Source organism: Salvelinus alpinus, chromosome 28 (genome assembly GCF_045679555.1).
Source record: "Salvelinus alpinus chromosome 28, SLU_Salpinus.1, whole genome shotgun sequence".
NCBI classification, from domain to species: domain Eukaryota; kingdom Metazoa; phylum Chordata; class Actinopteri; order Salmoniformes; family Salmonidae; genus Salvelinus; species Salvelinus alpinus.
This window is the reverse complement of record NC_092113.1, coordinates 29171494-29193217: the sequence shown is the minus strand read 5'-3', so window position 1 is coordinate 29193217 and position 21724 is coordinate 29171494. Positions and strand designations below refer to the sequence as shown.

General features: G+C 43.1%; 1 protein-coding gene and 1 long non-coding RNA gene across 12 annotated transcripts in view; one reads left to right on the top strand and one right to left on the bottom strand.

Moving 5' to 3' along the window:
• hspg2 (heparan sulfate proteoglycan 2) overlaps positions 1-21724 on the top strand; it is a 190736-nt gene that overhangs the window by 51454 nt on the left and 117558 nt on the right. For all 11 annotated transcript variants that reach the window (XM_071372650.1, XM_071372641.1, XM_071372648.1 and 8 more), the window contains exons 2-3: positions 6782-6914; positions 7344-7409. In XM_071372650.1, the coding sequence (XP_071228751.1) occupies positions 6782-6914; positions 7344-7409 (199 nt within the window). The remainder of the gene's footprint in view (positions 1-6781; positions 6915-7343; positions 7410-21724) is intronic.
• Positions 13560-21705, bottom strand: LOC139557611 (uncharacterized). The gene is made up of 2 exons (XR_011671436.1): positions 21502-21705; positions 13560-13989 (listed from the first exon to the last, which is right to left on the bottom strand). It is a non-coding gene; the product is annotated as an uncharacterized lncRNA (long non-coding RNA).

Below are 21724 nucleotides of genomic sequence, written 5' to 3'. Positions count from 1 at the left end.
TCTGAATCCAGCTTGTGTTGTTTTGTTCCCTGTCTTGCTGTTATCAGACATACACCCTTCATCATCTGGACCTTACAGAGGTATATAGTTTAAGTCTTTTTACACCTGAATTGTGGAATAATCTCCCAAACTACAATGTGATGATTTAGTGCCTCTTGGGCAATTCAGACAGCTGATTGAGGACCTTTTTAATGAAAAATGTTTTTGTTTTCTACAACTGTTTTGTTTCTCTGTTTTGCTTTTTGTAGTGTACTGATGTGTATATTTTTGTAATTACTGGGCTCATCTGTAAAAGTGAGAGGCTTGAAACTGAACAGTTTAGCCCGATTGGCAAAGACTATTGAAAAAAAAAAATATATATTTTACCTTTATTTAACCAGGTAGGCCAGTTGAGAACAAGTTCTCATTTACAACTGCGACCTGGCCAAGATAAAGCAAAGCAGTGCGACAAAAACAACAACACAGAGTTACACATAAACAAACATAAAGTCAGTAACACAATAGAAAAATCTATGTACAGTGTGTGCAAATGTAGAAGAGTAGGGAGGTAAGGCAATAAATAGGCCATAGAGGCGAAATAATTACAATTTAGCATTAATACTGGAGTGATAGATGTGCAGATGATGATGTGCAAGTAGAGATACTGGGGTGCAAAAGAGCAAGAGGGTAAGTAATAATATGGGGATGAGGTAGTTGGGTGTGCTATTTACAGATTGGATGTGTACAGGTACAGTGATCAGTAAGCTGCTCTGACAGCTGATGCTTAAAGTTAGAGAGGGAGATATAAGACTCCAGCTTCAGACATTTTTCCAATTTGTTCCAGTCATTGGCAGCAGAGAACTGGAAGGAAAGGCGGCCAAATTAAGTGTTGGCTTTGGGGGTGACAAGTGAAATATACCTGCTTGAGCGCGTGCTACGGGTGGGTGTTGCTATGGTGACCAGTGAGCTGAGATAAGGCGGGGATTTACCTAGCAAAGACTTATAGATGACCTGGATCCAGTGGGTTTGGTGACGAATATGTAGCGAGGGCCAATCAACGAGAGCATACAGGTCGCAGTGGTGGGTAGTATATGGGGCTTTGGTGACAAAACGGATGGCACTGTGATAGACTACATCCAGTTTTCTGAGTAGAGTGTTGGAGGCTATTTTGTAAATGACATCGCCGAAGTCAAGGATTGGTCAGTTTTATGGGGGTATGTTTGGCATTATGAGTGAAGGAGGCTTTGTTGCGAGATAGGAAGCCGATTCTAGATTTCATTTTTGATTGGAGATGCTTCAAGTGAGTTTGGAAGGAGAGTTTACAGTCTAACCAGACACCTAGGTATTTGTAGTTGACCACATATTCTAAGTCAGAACCGTCCAGAGTAGTGATGCTAGTCGGGCGGGAGGGTGCGGGCAGAAATCGGTTGAAGAGCATGCACTTAGTTTTACTAGCATTTAAAAGCAGTTGGAAGACACAGAAGGAGTGTTATATGGTGTTTAAGCTCATTTGGAGGTTTGTTAGCACAGTGTCCAAAGAAGGGCCAAATGTATACAGAATGGTGTCGTCTGCGTAGAGGTGGATCAGAGAATCACCCGCAGCAAGAGCGACATCATTGATATATACAGAGAAAAGAGTCAGCCTGAGAATTGAACCCTGTGGCACCCCATAGAGACTGCCAGAGGTCCGGACAACAGGCCCTTCGATTTGACACACTGAACTCTATCTGAGAAGTAGTTGGTTAACCAGGCGAGGCAGTCATTTGAGAAGCCAAATCTATTGAGTCTGCCGATAAGAATGCGGTGATTGACAGAGTCCAAAGCCTTGGCCAGGTTGATGAAGACAGCGGCACAGTACTGTCTTTTATTGATGGAGGTTATGATATCGTTTAGGACCTTGAGCGTGGCTGAGGTGCACCCACGACCAGCTCGGAAACCAGATAGCATAGTGGGAGAAGGAATGGTGGGATTGGTTTGTTAACTTGGCTTTCGAAGATTTGAGAAAGGCAGGGCAGGATGGATATAGGTCTGTAACAGTTTGGTCCAGAGTGTCTCCCCCTTTGAAGAGGTGGATGACCGCGGCAGCTTTCCAATCTTTGGGGATCTCAGACGATACGAAAAAGAGGTTGAATAGGCTAGTAATTGGGGTAGTAACAATTTCGGTGGATAATTTAAGAAAGAGAGGGTCCAGATTGTCTAGCACAGTTCATTTGTAGGGGTCCAGATGTTGCAGCTCTTTCAGAACATCAGCTGTCTGGATTTGGGTGAAGGAGAAGCGGGGGGAGGGGGGGGGGGGGGGGCTTGGGCAAGTTGCTGCAGGTGGTGCTGAGATGTTGGCCAGGGTAGGGGTAGCCAGGTGGAAAGCATGGCCAGCTGTAGAAATATGCTTATTGAAACTATCGATTATCGTAGATTTATCAGTGGAGATAGTGTTTCCTATCTTCAGTGCAGTGGGCAGCTGGGAGGAGGTGCTCTTATTCTCCATGGACTTTACAGTGTCCCAAAACTTTTTGGAATTAGTGCTACAGGAAGCAAATTTCTGTTTGAAAACTAACTGACTGACTGAGTATATTGGTTCCTGACTTCCCTGAAAAGTTGCATATCGCGGGGGCTATTCGATGCTAATGCAGAACGGCACAGGATGTTTTTGTGCTGGTCAAGGGCAGACAGGTCTGGAGTGAAACAAGGACTATATCTATTCCTAGTTCTACATTTTTTGAATGGGGCATGCTTATTTAAGATGGTGAGGAAAGCACTTTTGAAGAGCAACCAGGCAACTTCTACTGGCGGGATGGGGTCAATATCCTTCCAGGAAAGCCGGGCCAAGTCAATTAGAAAGGCCTGCTCGCTGAAATGTTTTAGGGAACGTTTGACAGTGATGAGGGGTGGTCGTTTGACCGCGGACCCATTACGCACGCAGGCAATGAGGCAGTGATCGCTGAGATCCTGGTTGAAGACAGCAGAGGTGTATTTAGACGGCAAGTTGGTCAGGATGATATCTTAGAGGGTGCCCATGGTTACGGATTTAGGGTTGTACCTGGTAGGTTCCTTGATAATTTATGTGAGATTGAGGGCATCTAGCTTAGATTGGAGGACGGCCGGGGTGTTAAGCATGTCCCAGTTTAGGTCACCTAGCAGTACAAACTCTGAAGATAGATGGGGGGCGATCAATTCACATATGGTGTCCAGGGCACAGCTGGGGGCTGAAGGGGGTCTATAGCAAGCGGCAACAGTGAGAGACTTGTTTTTGCAAAGGTGGATTTTTAAAGTAGAAGCTCAAATTGTTTGGGTACAGACCTGGATAGTATGACAGAACTCTGCAGGCTATCTCTGCAGTAGATTGCAACTCCGCCCCCATTGGCAGTTCTATCTTGTCGGATAATGTGATAGTTAGGGATGGAAATTTCAGGATGTATTGACTTCATTTTCAATAAATTAGCAAAAATATCTAAAAACATGTTTTTACTTTGCCGTTATGGGGTATTACGTGTAGATGGGTGAGATTTATCTAATTTGGGCTGTAACACAACAAAACGGGGAATTAGTCAAGAGGTATGAATACTTTCTGAAGGTACAATATTTATTATATGTGTAATGTTGGAAAAACATATTGTAAGAAAGCTGTAAATATGAAGCAAAACGAGAGTTACAGTTGGTAGTTTCAGTGATAAGTTAGGCCTTGCTGTGCCTGTATCTTGAAGATGTTTCTCACACATAGTCCATTCATTCTGCAGCTGCATTAGGGCTGACTGGTGGAGGGGGCGAACTGAATCCCCTAAAACATTCTTCTCACGCTGTTCTCCCCCGACAGGCCTTGGCTGACGGCTGTTACAGGGACATGGTGGGGATGGGAGTAGTGTATGTTTGTTTTTAGTATGTATAATATTAAGGTTATTACACGACCATCTCATAGGCACACATCTGTCTGGCGCTGGCTCTGGGTCTAGCTGGGAAGACAGCAGATGTTTGACTCACTAGAAATCCAGGACAGCTGATAGTGCTCTCCTCTCCGATGGGATCTTGGCTGCATTGTCTCAACTCCCTCTATTCCTCCTGATCGTTCTGCCAATGGTGCTGGTCATCGATTGTTCACGGAGACAAAATGTTGGAATTCCTATCCTCTTGCACTGTAAACAACAGCTGGGCAAATTTAGAGGGGTTAACTTGTCTTGAGGCTTCTCCCTGTGGCCTCACTCGGCTGTCCTTCCATACCCCGTAGAATGTGTTTCTCTCGCTTTTGGTCTGTACCTCCTTTTACATCAGGGACGGGCAACTTTGATGAGGTTGGGGGCCTCAAAAAAATCTGAACTCATCATGAGGGGCCGCAGTGGCTGCAATTCTACACATTTTGCCATAAATGTGGAGAGAAATGTTAGCAGTTTCTAATCTGAGTGAAAGTTTCTAGATGTTGTGAATTACCCCTGTCGGTAATCCGACAATGATTACTAGATGTTTAGATTGTTGGCTAGACGAACTTACCAATCTAAAAAATGTTTGCTGACATGGGCTAATTGAGGGACAATTGATGCACAACCAAATTTCGAAATTGCACCTTGTGTATTCTACTATTCCAACTCTCAACAGTAAGTTGAGACTCCGACTGTGTTCCCAAACAATTTTTGCTTGTATGTTTTGGAAATTGATCCACGGGCCTACAAAAGGGGGGCCAGTTGCCCATCCCTAAACCGAAGACTTACAGTGATGCATATCAAGTAACAATTCGGCAAACATTGAGCAGGGAGCAGGACCTTTATCTGGAGGCAATGATAACAGGGATTTTTCTGCCATTGAAATCCTTGGCGTTTTTTCTGGTTGCCTAAGTACAAACCGTAAAAAATAGAAATAATTTGCGATAAAAAAAAACGCTTTCAGTGTAAACTTAAACGACCATTGCCGTGGCCCCTGCCACGGCCACCACCTAAGCCGCTTTTTGATACAGAAAAAACGCTGGATAACCGAAACACAGTGGACATGTCCCAACTTCTAGAGGGACCTAAAGGTTACAGTGTTAAAGTTGCAGGGCTGGGAAAAAAACGAATGTTTCTAAAAGTGTGATGACTGACGCTACATTGTACGAGAGAGAGAATGAGTGAGAGAGAGTGAGAGATATAGGGAGAGAGAGAGAATGAGTGAGAGAGAGTGAGAGATATAGGGAGAGAGAGAGAGGGGGGGGGGGGAAGAAAGAGAGAGAGAGAAAGAACGACATAGAGAGAGATATAGGGAGAGAGCAAGAGAGAGAACCCCATCAGACCCCATCTATCCCAAGGGAGTGGGACTGGGAAGCAGGAGATGATCACACCAACGGTTGGCTGGTTGGCTCCAGTGAAAAGAAATTGTCCAGTCAGCGGTTTCCTTTAAAAAAAGTCCCGGGATTGTTGTTGTAGGGTGTTCAGTCAGGGGAGATAGGATTTGAGGGAGAGATCAAGTTATTTATTAGCCAGAGACATTTAAATGGGAAACTCTGCCATGATGGGTGCGGGTGGAAATGGGAACTGGCGTGCCATGCCAACTGGAAATGCCAAGGGTGGCATGCTGCTTGGGAAGTATGCAAACATATAGCTCAGGTTTTAGACAACAACAGGGTCCGGTGGGGATGATATGGACCCAGGAAGAGAGAGGTTAAGGCTCTGCTTTTTTGCCAAAAGTTTTGAAGTTGAGAAAGTAGGCTGGATACCTTGGGTGGTATCATCAATGCATTATCAAGATGATCAGATATCAGATTTGCTGCCTTAGTGCTCAATGTCTTCAATTAGATTTGTGTAGTTTTATTGTGTCAGTAATGACCTTCCACAGAGATTAGATCCCTTTGAGAATATAGACTCCTTCCCCTATTGAACTGTTATCAAACGCAGGTATGAAAATGAACACCATCCCATACATGTTTCCCTCTTCTCCAAATGCATTTAACAATCTCTTCACACCTTGACTTAATGAAAGGATCACCCTCTGGTTTTGGAGATGGGACCTTTCAGTGACTGCTACACTGTGAAAATGTTTTAACATAATCTTTCCATGATAAAGTGCTTGCTTCCTGATCCTCTGCTGAGGGTTCATCATAATGCTCTGATTGTGGTATGCTGCTCTGGACCAGGCCGCCCGCCTGCCTGCCTGCCTGCCTGCGGGATGGAGCTTAAAGCATACTTTAACAGATTTGTGTCATCAAAACATTCTGATGTAAACCTCAACTAGCTCACTGGTCTTAAGATCTGTGTTCAATCATGCACCTGCACCAAGCTGAAGCTTCATGATATTAGTGACTCTTGATCAACGATTGTGAAATCAATGCAAAATGCAATAAACATTTACAGAAATTCATAAAATAGAAAATACCTTTAAAAAGTAACTAGAAACGATCAATAGCACCCTTAAGAATTTGGTTAGTTGAAGACTGGTGGTTGCCTCCATCCATGTTGCATTAGTTTTGTGAATGGCATGTCCTCATTCACAACCACTTGCATATCTAGTCTACTATCTACTGGTCTCTGACAGTTCAAATAGATGACGAACGTTAATGCAAACATACCACAATGCACCTATTTCCTGTGTGAAGCTCACAGCTTGACAGCCTCACAATACCGTCTAGGACTGCTGGGTGTAACCTAACTGGCCTGGGCTACTTCCCAACTGGTACTCTATTCCCATATACTGCGCTTTTGACCAGAACCCTATAGGGGCCTGGGACTGGAAGGACAACAAACCTGAGATGGTAGTGTGGGGCTGAAAAATAGGATTCCATCTGGAGACGTTAGACTTCAACCCTTATAAATCTCACTGTGGTGTTGTGTGTGTCTGCTGTCTGCAGGTGGCTCAGAGCTCCAAGGTGTGGGGAGAGGTCCCGCTGCCTGAGGACCTGGACTCCGAGAGGACTGTCGTCCAAAGGTCTCAGCGGTTCTTAGACGATGACGAGGACTTCACTGCGGACGAAGCATCGGGAGGTAGGGTCTGGGGTCGACACACCTGGATCGCAAACCAGCTTTCCTTTCATATTGAAACTTAATTTAGGATATACATGTAAAGATCATGGTTACAATGCTATACTGTATAGAATGTCACGCTGCCCCTGAATAGTCCTTACAGAAAAGCAGTGGTCCCATCAGTGGTCCCATCCATAGTGAATCTAACTGTTTACTGTAACTATTTTCTCCCCCATAATCCACTAGGTGCACAGGGTTCATTCTCCACCCTGCTGCACTTCAGATGTACAGTATATGTTCCACCTGTTGAGTAAATTAATGGTTAGTCCTCCCTGATCCTCCCTAGTCCTCCCTGGTCCTCCCTAGCCCTCCCTGGTCCTCCCTAGTCCTGCCTGGGCCTTGAACTGTACTAGCATGCTGAACTGACCACACCTCTCATCTTCTCGGTAGATCTGCCCAGTGGAGAGGAGGATGGAAGCACACCGGAACCCACAGTGGTGACTGAGATCAGCACAAGTAAGAACCCTCAGCCCTTAGCACAACAGTCCCTGCAACTCTAGGAACAGGCACGTGCACAGATAGGGCTTTACCCTTCCAGTCTCCCGAGTGCACTTTTTAATAAAGTTTTTGTCGTTGTGGTTCTGAACCCATTGCCCGCAAGTCATCATTAAATACTACTCTATGCTTCAGAACCAAAACGTTGCGCATCTTGATTGGTGACCAATGACCAGTCATCAGCATTGTCAGGCAATAGCGGGCGTACATATTCAGATTAGTGACCAGAAAGAACTTGTTTCATTTCCTCCAGTTTGGCAAAAACCGAGTAGGCCTACGTTTATCACCCATATAAAATACAGTTTAGCAATCTACTACTGACTTATCTTAGCCAGAACAATCTACTACTGACTTATCTTAGCCAGAACAATCTACTACTGACTCATCTTAGCCAGAACAATCTACTACTGACTTGTCTTAGCCAGAACAATCTACTACTGACTTATCTTAGCCAGAACAATCTACTACTGACTTATTTTAGCCGGAACAATCTACTACTGACTTATCTTAGCCAGAACAATCTACTACTGACTCATTTTAGCCGGAACAATCTACTACTGACTTATCTTAGCCAGAACAATCTACTACGGACTCATCTTAGCCAGAACAATAGGCTACCTGGAAATTTGATTGATCCTGTCACGCTCGCTATCCTCAAACTCCCCGTCATAAATCAACCAAGGCACAGCGTGCATGTAGTTCCACATCTTTTAATAGGAGTGAAACCTTAACAAACAAAGAACAAACAGGTAAACAGCAATGAACGTGACGCAACCGAGGTACACACAAACACACACGGAAAATAATAATTACCCACACATTAGGTGGGAAAAAAGGCTGCCTAAGTATGATTCTCAATCAGAGACAACGATAGACAGCTGTCCCTGATTGAGAACCATACCCGGCCAAAACATAGAAATACAGAAACCTAGAAAACAAAACATAGAATGCCCATCCCACATCACACCCTGACCTAACCAAATAGAGAAATAAAACGGCTCTCAAAGGTCAGGGCGTGACAGATCCTTTTCATATTTCGGATAGGCCTAGTGTTGATGGCTACTGACTATATGTCTAAAGATAAGCAGCTGTAACATCGCACTGCCTTCAATATTATAGGATGAAGATGTAACATATTCTGGCAAATGTATTACAATATTTGTAAGGAAGAACAGGACTACAAGGCTGGCAACGAGCACTCTGCAAGCAGGCTGCCCTCCAAAGTGATGGTGCGGTGCAGACAGAACTTTCCATCCGATCCTGCAACCATTACTACAAGTAGGTTGTATGATTTGGCTTGCTCTGGACTCCAGAGAAGTGACATGATATATCCCTAGTTGATATTGGCTGCTAACATGAATGACCTTCAGCTCCAAATTCAGGTGTAAAACGATGTTTATTTCTGTAGTCTATCTTGCGTTTTTAAAATGCCTATTTTCATTTATGGCTGTAAATACAGGCTATATTTGCGCAGCAATTGTGCCAGCATGTTCGCGTGTGTGCATGTGCGTGGGCGTGGGGGGGTCGCAAGTTTTGTACCACTCCATTTTGGAGGTTGCAGGCCAAAAACTTTGCAAACTGCTGGGATACATGATAGTGGGCTGGATTTGGGCTGGATATAGTAGCCTACAGTATTTTTTACAATCTTCTGTTTTGACTGGAATTGTGTTGTCATTCTTAATATGTGCAGCATTTATTCCAGTTAAAAATAGTTTAGCAAAATACTTTACCCATCAGATTGTGCTGCTTACCCCTTTTTTGGGGGGGGGGGGGGGGTTGGCACATGTCCCCCTAAAGGTATGTGCACGGCCCTGTCTCGGAAGATAAGCCATGTGGTTGGCTAAACTGGATCCTAATAAACAAACGAACTAAACCCAACCAGGACCTTCTCTCCCTCAGACAGGCCTTATTTCAGTGTCCATATGTCTAGTAGATGGATGCATCCAGGAGAAACTGTCTGTCTGTCTCTGTCAACTACCCAACCAGGACCTTCTCTCCCTCAGACAGGCCTTATTTCAGTGTCCATATGTCTAGTAGATGGATGCATCCAGGAGAAACTGTCTGTCTGTCTCTGTCAACTACCCAACCAGGACCTTCTCTCCCTCAGACAGGCCTTATTTCAGTGTCCATATGTCTAGTAGATGGATGCATCCAGGAGAAACTGTCTGTCTGTCTCTGTCAACTACCCAACCAGGACCTTCTCTCCCTCAGACAGGCCTTATTTCAGTGTCCATATGTCTAGTAGATGGATGCATCCAGGAGAAACTGTCTGTCTGTCTCTGAATGGTGTCTCCTCCACATCCGGCTGCACCATCTTCTTTCACAGTGCTGAGTGTCTGGTCACAACAGGGAGGCAGAGATGCACGAGATGTAAACATTCCCATTCTTCCTTTGATCCAATGACAGAAGGTGAAAACACAATACCACACATGAAAGAGAAAGACAAACAAAAAGCTGAAGCAGACAACACAAACATCTTTGTTTTGCAATCCTCCATCTCCTTCCCATGATTCTGATGCTGTCCTCTTTGAGATTTGTAGATCTATGCCAATAGGAGCTTTCCTTCTGAGGGCAGATATGCACAGTATAGGCACCATTGAATATACTCAGCTAAATTTAACAGAACCAGTGAGAGGTGAGATTACAAAATGTCTGGCTAAATTTGGAGTGAGTGGTGTGACTTGAACACAATGTTAACATGTTAGTCATGCTGCTCTACCTGCAGCACCACCTCTTATCTGTATTTTTCCACCTATAGGGCTGTGTTTAGCCAAGGGTTGGATGACAGTCTGGACAACAGGAGTTCTTGTTAGCAAAGTGTGGGACTTTCTCTATCCTATTTGACCTAAGCATTAAGGCTGTCACCCGCCATGCATCGAGGACATCAATCCCTTTTTTGTTTTCTAGTTTATACTATCAGATGATCTAGCGATATTCCCCTTAGATTCCCTCAGGGAACCATATCTGTTGTTTATAGCTGTGCTAGCCGGCCTGGTATGTTTATGTGCAGGTTATTGCCTGATTCATGCAATCTTGTATGGTGCCACTAATGACATCAAACTTTAATTCACCTTCCCATCTTATTCACCTCACTGGAATCAGGCAATAACAGTAGTGAGTTGACTTAAGGCAATAGTGGCCTTAGCCCTTTAGGAGTATAGCTAGTGTAGTCTCATGGTACTAGTCCTCAACACCGTGTTCTCGTTCAAGAAACCTAGAATGGCAGGAGTCGAGGCTGCGAGTACGGGTAAAGATAATACCAGATGAACTTGAACCGAGGATCATGATGACGTTTTCTAGCCCAAAGACTAAGTCCCCTCCACTCTGTTTTGTAATGGTGGCTGGTTCATAGTTTGTCCTTGGTGCCAGACGGTGTTGACTGGCAGCCACCAGCCAGCTAGTGGAGCTCATTACATCATGATGGAATAATTGTTTTTGTAGCAGCATTACAGGGCTGACATCAGATCTGGGGCAGCCAGGGGCATAGCATGTGCTCTCTGCTACCGGAAAGAGCTCAGCACTGAGGCCTAGCTTGCTGGATATCTACTGTACAGAGAGCACTGAATCATGGTTGGTTGGACGTCCACAGTTAGCCATGACTAAACAGGTGAATTACAGGTTGGACACACTAGCCAGGAATTCCCCCAATTAAGGGCCCGGTATAAGGACAACTGTATCAGGAGTTAACTCACATGTAAACGAATGAGGCCATACGAGGTCGTGTGAACTTGGTAGTTCTCAGCATTAGCAGATCACACTCACAGTAGTAGATTTGAAGTTATCTTTAAGCCTCCATCAGTAGAATGGGAGCATTTAAGTGGTTTGTTGACCCATTGATGATCTTAGATGTGAACACCCCACATGGGGTGGGTTTGATGTTTTGTAGTTCTCGGCTAAATCCTGCTGAGAAGCTTGGATTAGTGACCTCAGGGTCAAAGCAGATTTGGCGGATAAACATACTACACACAGGGCTATTCAAGTAAAGAAGAAAGTTGAACAAGTCTGAAAATAGTATTTGTTTTTCCACAGATTCTTCAGAATATATGGGATTTCTGGGGTTTCCATCAGTTAATTACTATCCAGTCTTACTTGACATGGCCTACTGTATGTTTGACTACACTACTGGTATCTACTGGTATCCAGGCACTCAGTGTCTATTTTTACTTTTTCTTTCAAGTTCAGTCAGTGTTACATTTTGGACTTGTTGCTAGTTGCTAGTAAATATCCATGACTAAATACTGTATCCATTACTCTGACATAATGTCTGATTTAGAGAATGGGCCTGTCTTAATAGTAGCAATATGCCTTGGCTGACAGCAGTGAATGCCAGGGCTGCAGCGTGCTGTGCTCACCGTTCCATTTTTAGATCTTAACATGACAGCAGTTGGGAAGGAACAGTACTGGTTTTCTGAGTTGGATTGGTTTGGACAGACACGTTGCTGTTGAGTCTCCCTTTCCTGTCCAGTGGGTTGTACTTGTGGCATGCAGGCCCTCGCCTCTCCTTCACTCTCCCTTACATACTGTGGTGTGATGGAAGTAGAAGTGCCATTTCTGCACTCTTTATGATGCACATCCTGTTGTGTTTGCTATGTTGAACCTTTTCCCTTTCCTAGTCTCTCAAGCACCTAACATGTGAACCTGTTGAACTATCATTTGAAGCTCTGACAGAAAAAAATAGGGTGTATTTTATTTACATTGACTGTACAAAACACAAGGAACACCTTCCTAATATTGAGTTGCACCCCTTTTTATCCTCAAAACAGACTCAATTCGTCGGGGCATGGACTCTTTAAGGTGACGAAAGCCTTCCACAGGGATGCTGGCCCATGTTGACTCCAATTTTTCCCACAGTTTTCAAGTTGGCTGGATGTCCTTTGGGTGATGGACCATTCTTGATACACAAGAGAAACTGTTGAGCATGAAAAACCCAGCAGCGTTTCAGTTCTTGACACACTCTAACCGGTGCGCCTGGCACCTACTACCATACCCCGTTCAAAGGCACTTAAATAGTTTGTCTTGCCCATTTACCCTCTGAATGGCACACCTACAAAATCCATGTCTCAATTGTCTCAAAGCTTAAAAATCTTTCTTTAACCTGTCTCCTACCCGTCATCTACACAGATTGAAGTGGATTTAACAAGTGACATCAATAAGGGATCATAGTTTTCACCTGGATTCACCTCGTCAGTCTATGTCATGGAAAGATCAGGTGTTTGTAATGTTTTGTACACTCAGTGTATATTTCCACGCTTTGAAGTTGGAATAATACTGTGAAATTGTGAAAATTATGATAATGCCCTTTTAGTGTAAGAACTGTTTGAAAAGACTGCCTGAAATGTCAGCCTGTTTTGGTGGGATGGAGTTTGGGTATTTCATGGTGATGTCACCATGCAGTAAATTAGGTAATAGACCAATAAGAAAGAGTTCTAAACCTCTCTGCCAATAACAGCAAATGTTCACCACTCAAACCACTCCCAGACAGTCCTAGCAACATTCTTGCTTGAGAAATTGCTCTACTTGGTCTACTTACACTTCTGTTCAGCATTGTCCCTCCCAACCTCTGCAGCATATCTCAATGCAGTTATATAGGAGACATCTTCCATATTCTTCTCACGGTGTTCCACTGGTTCACAGAGCACCCAGAGTACTGTAGGACTACTGGACACTTTGTTTGTTGTGATGTTTGAATTGCCATCTACACTAATTTAATTTATTTTAAAACACTTCAAACTTACATAATCAATCCCCTTCAATTAATATGTTAAGACTTTTCCAGCACAGTTTGAGATAGGTCAAAGGCACACAAACATTGCAGATAAGGTTGCATTGTGTAGGAGGAGAAATGTGGTGTGTTTTGTTTTAACTTTGTAGTCATGTGTCTTAGATAGGAAGATTCTCACAATTCCCTCTCCTCTCCTTTCCTCTCCTCTCCTCTTCCACTCTGTCCTTGATCATACTGAACTCCTAGAGGACTTCAGGAGTAGTGTTTCAATGTTAGAATGTCTATCCTGCAAAATAGATTTTATTAGTCTGACCTGTATAAAACTTTTTATTTTTAAACAATGTAGGTCTAACCATATCCCAACTACTTAACAAATTTACAGTGTGCTGTTTTAGTTGCAGAATTTTTTTATTCAGTGCCTTTGCCATTACCCTTAGCATCATCATTAGCGTCTTTTGTGGATAGCAGATGTTGAAACATAGAGGATCACAGATCAGTGTAATAGAGCCTATCTGACAGTGCAATCTGGGCATGAGTGGGAGTTGAAGGCCAATGGTCAGTCCACCAGACAGACCACCCAGGACTGTGGCAATTTTCATGGGGTGGTGGTGGGCCATGGACTGGACAGACAGTTGGTGTGACGTGCGTGTCAGTCAGTGGCGTTGTTTGTCAGACTGCCTGGGCTCTCAGATAGTCACATGGGTCAGACGGACAAGAGGCGGCAGCTGCAGTTATTTTGGTGGGCTCTTTGTTGTTGTTCTGCTCTGGCCTTCTTGGAGGTGGTCACTGGCCGCACTCACCAGCGTGAGCGTCACTGACCTATACAGGGGGTCAGAAAACAGAGCAGAACATGAAGAAGGGAGAGGATGAGATTGCCTGACTACTCTAGAGAACAACTTGGTAGAACAAGAAAGATAAGGGAGTTAACATTATTTATAATACGGATTGCATGGAGAAAATCGAACCTCTCTGAAATGACAATGGATTGCCCTCCCTTCAGCAAAATATATTTTACCTAAACCTTCCCAGAACAGTTGAAAAAAAGTGACCCTCCCCTATACCCAAAATAATAATTCAAACATCAAGTGGATAGCAGAGAATATGTCTACCGTTTACCCTCACTTGTTGGACAGACCAGAGCCTTAGATATGCAGTTTTAGAAACTGTTCTTCGTCCTGTAAGCATTACATTGCAACGCAGGAATTTTGATAGGGCACAGGGCTGCAGACCAGAAGGTTGTGGGTTCACAGATCACTGTAGACAAGAGTAGGATTGGAAAGATCTCTTTTGTAGTAAAAGCATTGCATGAATCTATCATCGTATTTGCAGGTCCGAGAAAAAATAGCCTTTTATAAAAATGTCATGCAATTCTACGTCATTTTACCACACAATTTTCCCGAAATTACAGGCTAAGAATGGACAGAGAGATAGGATGAACACACAGGCCTATCATATTTCTCCAATGCCAAATCAGTGTGTCTTGTTTGCAATGAAACTGTCCCTGTTTGCAAATAATTACATCTGAGACATCATTAGGAATCTGAGCATGGTGCTTCCAAAAGTTAGGCCTACCTTTCTGTATATTTTCTATTGTACAGAAAGTGAATAACTTTATCAATTGATAGTGACAGATTTAGATTACTTCCCAAGCAAAGTCTTGGGAAGTAAGAGTCACGTCTTTCCCTGGTATTTTACAGCTTGTTTCTAGCATAAAGCAAATCTTAAGCTAACAAGGAGTAGACCTGTTCTTTTTGCCATTGTCTTTAATAAAAGGTAGGCCTATGGCTTACCCTCTTATACTCCCTCAATTTGAGTCCTGGTTTTAACTTAACAGCCCTTCACTGACACAGAGGTAGGCTATTCAGAGTGCATGGTGGGTGGAGGAATTGACCTACAAAATCTATAGATATAGCAACCTATAGCCTTGTTTCATCTGTTAAAGAGGAAGAAATAGGCTCAAAGCCGTCTAACACAAAGCCCTCTAATTTAAATTAAGACGTTGAAATGAATTATGCCTACTTGAATTTGCTTACTTTCAGCACAATGAGCTGTCCATTTACGATTGATTGTGCCACGCTGCTGCATCAAGTTTCAGCACCACAATGTACCTTTCTCGAATCTGGCTTATTGTGAGTTTAATAACTCTGATAAATAGGCCTACATCATGGGCAGGAAACATATCGTTTTTAATCAAATCAATTATAGTAGTAGCAAGCTATCAAAGTTGACCTCCGGTCCTCCTTCTCATCTTTGCACTCTTTTTCTCAAACTGAACAGAACAGAGGCTTTAGTCTAGTCAGCTCACAAGATGGTGCCTTTTTTGGATTAGGCCTAATCAACAAAATATTTTCGGAAGAAGCCTTTGACTCCTGAACTGCCGCCGTAGGACTACACAGCACAGCCGTTGGTTAGGCAGCACACAAAAAAGTTTGTGATCAGAAAGAGCAGAGCAGGCCAGGGCTCAGGGCTGGAATATCCATTGCAGTGTGTAATGCAGATTCGTTTTATTTACACCATCCCAGCAGCTATCTTAGAAATAGAACGTTGTTCTGTGCTTCTCCGAGCATGCACTTTGTAGCGTATAGGAGGAGCGGCATCGGGCACACATTGATATATAACCTAATAAGCAACTAACTCTAAAACACTGAGAAATACTGACATTTCATCAATTACAAATTACATGACCCTCTCCTGTGATAGATTAAAAAAATACTAAACCCTCCCCTTGACTGAAATTGAAAAATAATGACCCTCCCCCATTTTCCTCCAGGCACCCATTATGTACATTTCAATTCATCCCTAAGAGGAAAGAAAAGAGTAGAATTGTATTGTAGAAGGACACTGTCTGTGTTGGGACTTATGTGTTAGCATAACTCCCTTTATCCTTGATTGGTTATTTGTTTACTGCCAGTGCCAAGACATTATCCTGGATCACTATTCAGTGTTAGTAGGAATAGTTTTACTCATGGACTCCAGCTCTGGGCCCTTGATGCTGCTACAGTCTGTTGTATCAATAATAGTTCATGTTGCCTTGGAGAACTGGACTTTCCCTCTCCTCTTTAGGAAACGCTGCTTCAGGAGATTTAGTTTACATAGAGGGCATATTTGTTACTGTTTCAGATACTCTTCTCAACTTATTGATAGTAGAGGACAGTAACAAATATCTGTCTAATTGACCTACATTACTGATGGCATGTCAAAGGGGGATATCAGGATATCCACTAATCTCGGCACCGAGAACCACATCTTGCATGCGTGCTGGTCTGGCCAGCTACTCAATTTGGCTACTCGATAACACAAAAGACTAGATGCCCCTGCTCCCTCCGGTGCAGAATTTGTTATCATATCATTGTGTATTACAGTTAGACATGGTTTCCTGCTCTACTCTAGGGGAGTGCCCATTATCATAGTAATAATCCTGCTCTAGGGATTGGCTAAACAGTTTACAATTTTTGTTCCGCTTGTTTGAAAAAACAAATTCACATTACTCCCTAAAATGAGAAAAAAAGGGAAGCAAAGCTACACACAATTCTATTAGTCTTTGATCTAGTAAAGAAAAAGGAAAAAGAAAATAATAGTTGATTTTTTCCTTCCTTCTTCAGACTCAGCTGCAGTACAGTAAACACCTTGTTTCAGTGAGTGAGTCGTCGACAGCCAACAGTAGTTTAGGACTTAAAAGGAAAGTTTAGCCACAACTGCTCTGCTCTCATCTCTTTTTTCTCTTATGGCAGCAATTTGATTGTGACAAGGATCACAACATTTCCAGTAGCTCTTTGAAGTTGTGCGAATGCTTCGTTAACAGTAATTAGGTTGGGTCACCATGAACTGGACTACCCACAAACCCTTTAACCTTTTATGGAAGGGACTGCCGCCGTCTTCTGTGTGTGACACTGTTCTATGTTTCTGGAGCCTTTTTATTGTAAAACAGAGCTCCATGAAGCCATCTTTCATGTAGAGACTTCTGTTCTTAGCGCATCACATTAAATCGTGTTCACTTTCTTACCAAGCAGGAGAGATGCATACTTACAGAGAAGTCTCTCTAGTCTAATAGATGGACATGTGCTACAATTCAATTATATTGTCTCAGCGTAGGCCTGTGTGTATTTCTATGTGCACAGCTGGGACACAGCTGGATACAGCAGCCCTACTTGATTATATAGGCCTTGCCAGCAGTTCATGTTTATGACAGGGGACTTGCAACAGACTCTGGCTGGAGCCTTTCTAAGAGTTCCTGTAGTTAGGATAAGAGGTAGTACTGAGCATTAATCCACTGAAACAAATCTGACTTTAACCATATCTACATGTACATGCTACCTCAATCAGCCTGACTAACCGGTGTCTGTATGTAGCCTCGCTACTGTATAAAGCCTCGCTACAGTTATTTTTCAGTCTTTTTACTGTTGTTTTTATTTCTTTACTTACCTATTGTTCACCTAATACATTTTTTGCACTATTGGTTAGAGCCTGTAAGTAAGCATTTCACCTGTTGTATTCGGCGCATGTGACAAATAAACTTTGATTTGATTTGACCGACTGGCTCAATTCAGTCTTACGTAGCAAAATTTGAAAGTGTGTTTTTTACATTGGATAAAAGTAGAGACTCAGAGCCAGAAAATGATTTATCATACACTACAGTTGAGGAACAATGGGATAGTAATTCAACTTTTTTTATTATTATTATTTTTCTTTTAAATAAATTTATCCCCTTTTCTCCCCAATTTTCGTGGTATCCAATCGCTAGTAATTACTATCTTGTCTCATCGCTACAACTCCCGTACGGGCTCGGGAGAGACGAAGGTCGAAAGCCACGCGTCCTCCGAAGCACAACCCAACCAAGCCGCACTGCTTCTTAACACAGCGCGCCTCCATCCCGGAAGCCAGCCGCACCAATGTGTCGGAGGAAACACCGTGCACCTGGCCCCCTTGGTTAGCGCGCACTGCGCACGGCCCGCCACAGGAGTCGCTGGAGCGCGATGAGACAAGGATATCCCTACTGGCCAAACCCTCCCTAACCCGGACGACGCTAGCCCAATTGTGCGTCGCCCCACGGACCTCCCGGTCGCGGCCGGCTGCGACAGAGCCTGGGCGCGAACCCAGAGACTCTGGTGGCGCAGCTAGCACTGCGATGCAGTGCCCTAGACCACTGCGCCACCCGGGAGGCCCCCGTAACCTCACTTTTGAGAAAATGGCCCTTGAATGATTTGGTACACCTAGTGGAGAGCTCTTCTTTGTCTACACCCATGTGAGGCCATGTACTAAACAACCAAAGATTTCAAGACTAAAGGCTGGTTTATACTACGGGTGTGTTTGTAAATTTAATCTGGAGTGCCAGAGTGTGCTCAGAGTGCGCTTTGGGTGTTGGTAAACTCAGAGCGTTGTCAGGTTGTCCGTTCATAAATTCAGAGCGTTTCGCTCTCGGAGCATTCAGAGCGCACACTGGATGCTCTGGTCCGAGGAGTAGGGTTGATCCGAGCGTTCTGACCTAACAACAGCAGTCAAGCACTCACGCTAACTGGCTAACGTTGGCTAGCTTGCTAGCTACTTCCAGACACAAATGAGAGAACAGCTCACTCTGACCATTTTACTCACCCTAGCAGAGCTGGTCAGGCTGTTTTTATGTTATTCAGAGCGTTGGTGACTGCAACTGTGGTGCTGGCAACAATTTAGTTATGCTTTTTTGCCAACGTTTACTGACTTCGACCATATTCAACGGGTGTTGAGCGTTCGTAAATTCGTCAGTTATTCTGTGCTCTGGCACACTCAGACGAGAGTGATAGCCATCTATCGACTGACATTCTTTTGAAATGGTTACTTGCATAGGAGTGGAGTCTTTTGTTCAGACATGTAGCTAGCTAGCTAAACAATGAACCATAATCCCAACTCATAACGTTACTACCCTGCATGAATCTGCAGGTAGCTAACGAACCAGGTTCAACGTTAGCTAGCTAACATTAGGCTTTAACTACCAATGCAAATGGCTCTGAGATACGAATAATATAACTACACAGATCATATACGTAACATTAGCTAGAGAGCCAGCTAGCTAACGTTAGCTAGCTAGCTAACAATATACTTTAACTTGAAATGAAAATGACTTTCTGACAAAATTAGAAATGTGTAATTTCTGAAAATGTAGCTAGCTAGACTCCGTATACAGTTGAAGTCGGAAGTTTACATACACCTTAGCCAAATACATTTAAACTCAGTTTTTCACAATTCCTGACATTTAATCCTAGTAAAAATGTCCTGTTTTAGGTCAGTTAGGATCACCACTTTATTTTAAGAATATGAAATGTCAGAATAATAGTAGAGAGAATGATTTATTTCAGCTTGTATTTCTTTCATCACATTCCCAGTGGGTCAGAAGTTTACATACACTCAATTAGTATTTGGTAGCATTGCCTTTAAATTGTGGAACTTGGGTCAAACGTTTCGGGTAGCCTTCCACAAGCTTCCCACAATAAGTTGGGTGAATTTAGGCCCATTCCTCCTGACAGAGCTGGTGTAACTGAGTCAGGTTTGTAGGTCTCCTTGCTCGCACACACTTTTTCAGTTCTGCCCACACATTTTCTATAGGATTGAGGTCAGGGCTTTCCAATACCTTGACTTAGTTGTCTTTAAGCCATTTTGCCACAACTTTGGAAGTATGCTTGGGGTCATTGTCCATTTGGAAAACCCATTTGCGACCAAGCTTTAACTTCCTGACTGATGTCTTGAGATGTTGCTTCAATATATCCACATAATTTTTCGCCCTCATGATGCCATCTATTTTGTGAAGTGCACCAGTCCCTTCTGCAGCAAAGCACCCCCAAAACATGATGCTGCCAGCCCCGTGCTTCACGGTTGGGATGGTGTTCTTCGGCTTGCAAGCCTCCCCCTTTTTCCCCCAAACATAATGGTCATTATTATTTTTGTTTCATCAGACCAGAGGACATTTCTCCAAAAAGTGCAATCTTTGTCCCAATGTGCAGTTGCAAACCATAGTCTGGCTTTTCTATGGCGGTTTTGGAGCAGCCTTTCAGGTTATGTCGATATAGGACTTTACTGTGGTTTTACTGTGGATATAGATACTTTTGTACCTGTTTCCTCCAGCATCTTCACAAGGTTCCTTTGCTGTTGTTCTGGGATTGATTTGCACTCTTCACACCAAAGTACGTTCATGTATAGGAGACAGAACGCGTCTCCTTCCTGAGCGGTTTGATGGCTGCGTGGTCACATGGTGTTTATACTTTTGTACTATTGTTTGTACAGATGAACGTGGTACCTTCAGGCGTTTGGAAATTGCCATTTTTTTTCTGAGGTCTTGGCTGATTTCTTTTGATTTTCCCATGATGTCAGGCAAAGAGGCGCTGAGTTTGAAGGTAGGCCTTGAAATACATCCACAGGTACACCTCCAATTGACTCAAATTATGTCAATTAGCCTAACAGAAGCTTCTAAAGCCATGACATAATTTTCTGGAATTTTACAACTGTTCAAAGGCACGGTCAACTTAGTGTATGTAAACTTCTGACCCACTGGAATTGTGATATTGTCCTAACCGACTTGCCAAAACTATAGTTTGTTAACAAGAAATTTGTGGAGTGGTTGAAAAATGAGTTTTAATGACTCCAACCTAAGTGTATGGAAACTTCCGACTTCAACTGTACATGGATGGATGCTCTCTGTCACGGATGTCATGGTTGCCCTTAGTTTGAAGATGTAATCCGTAAACAGGTGTTTTATACAACAGCCTTCTGTGTGTTCTCTTTTCGACTCGGTCTGCATAATTGCAATCAAACGGCAGCATTTTCTCCTTCTCCTTAGCGATCATAGTCTAATTCCTCTGATTTCAAAACTTGGTCCTCCAGAAAGTGGAAAGCAACACTAATGTAGTTCTACTATGTGATATCTTTCAAAAAAGCTGTGTTAGAAAGGATTACCTACACATACTGACCAGCTCATGATATAGACAGAAGTGTTGGCAGATCAATCCGAACTCATCTCTTGGCATGTCCAGCCCACTCATTATCTCAGCCAATCATGGCTAGGTTGCTGCTTTTTCTGTGGCTAAACCAACTAGGCTCGTAATTTAACAATATTATTCTTATTTACAGATGGCATAGACGCTTGTTATTAAGGCACATGAAAGTTCACATGTTCCAGAAGGCATTTCTGCACAAAAAACGCATTTTGATTTAAAAAATAGTTTATGTTCAAATGGTTCTCCTGTGAAGTAGTGACGCGCAAAATACGTCTAATTTCCTGAAACGAGTCACAAATGTGAATGATATTTATTTTTTTGCGTTGGTTTATTTTGCACTATAGGCTACATTAATATAACGTTTAATTACCTGGTAGAAAGGATCTCTTCAAAGAATTTCTTACATTTCAACTCCTCAAACTCCTGCTCAAGTGATTTTTCAGAACATGCCCCTCAGTGGAACCATAACCAAAGCAATGGAAGAATGAATGAGTCATCAGAAAAAAGTTTCCCATCATTGATGTCTTATCCAGTGTAATATTGCACTGGTTTTAGTGAGAAATCAGACTGTCTCTGTAGCTTTTCCATCTTAA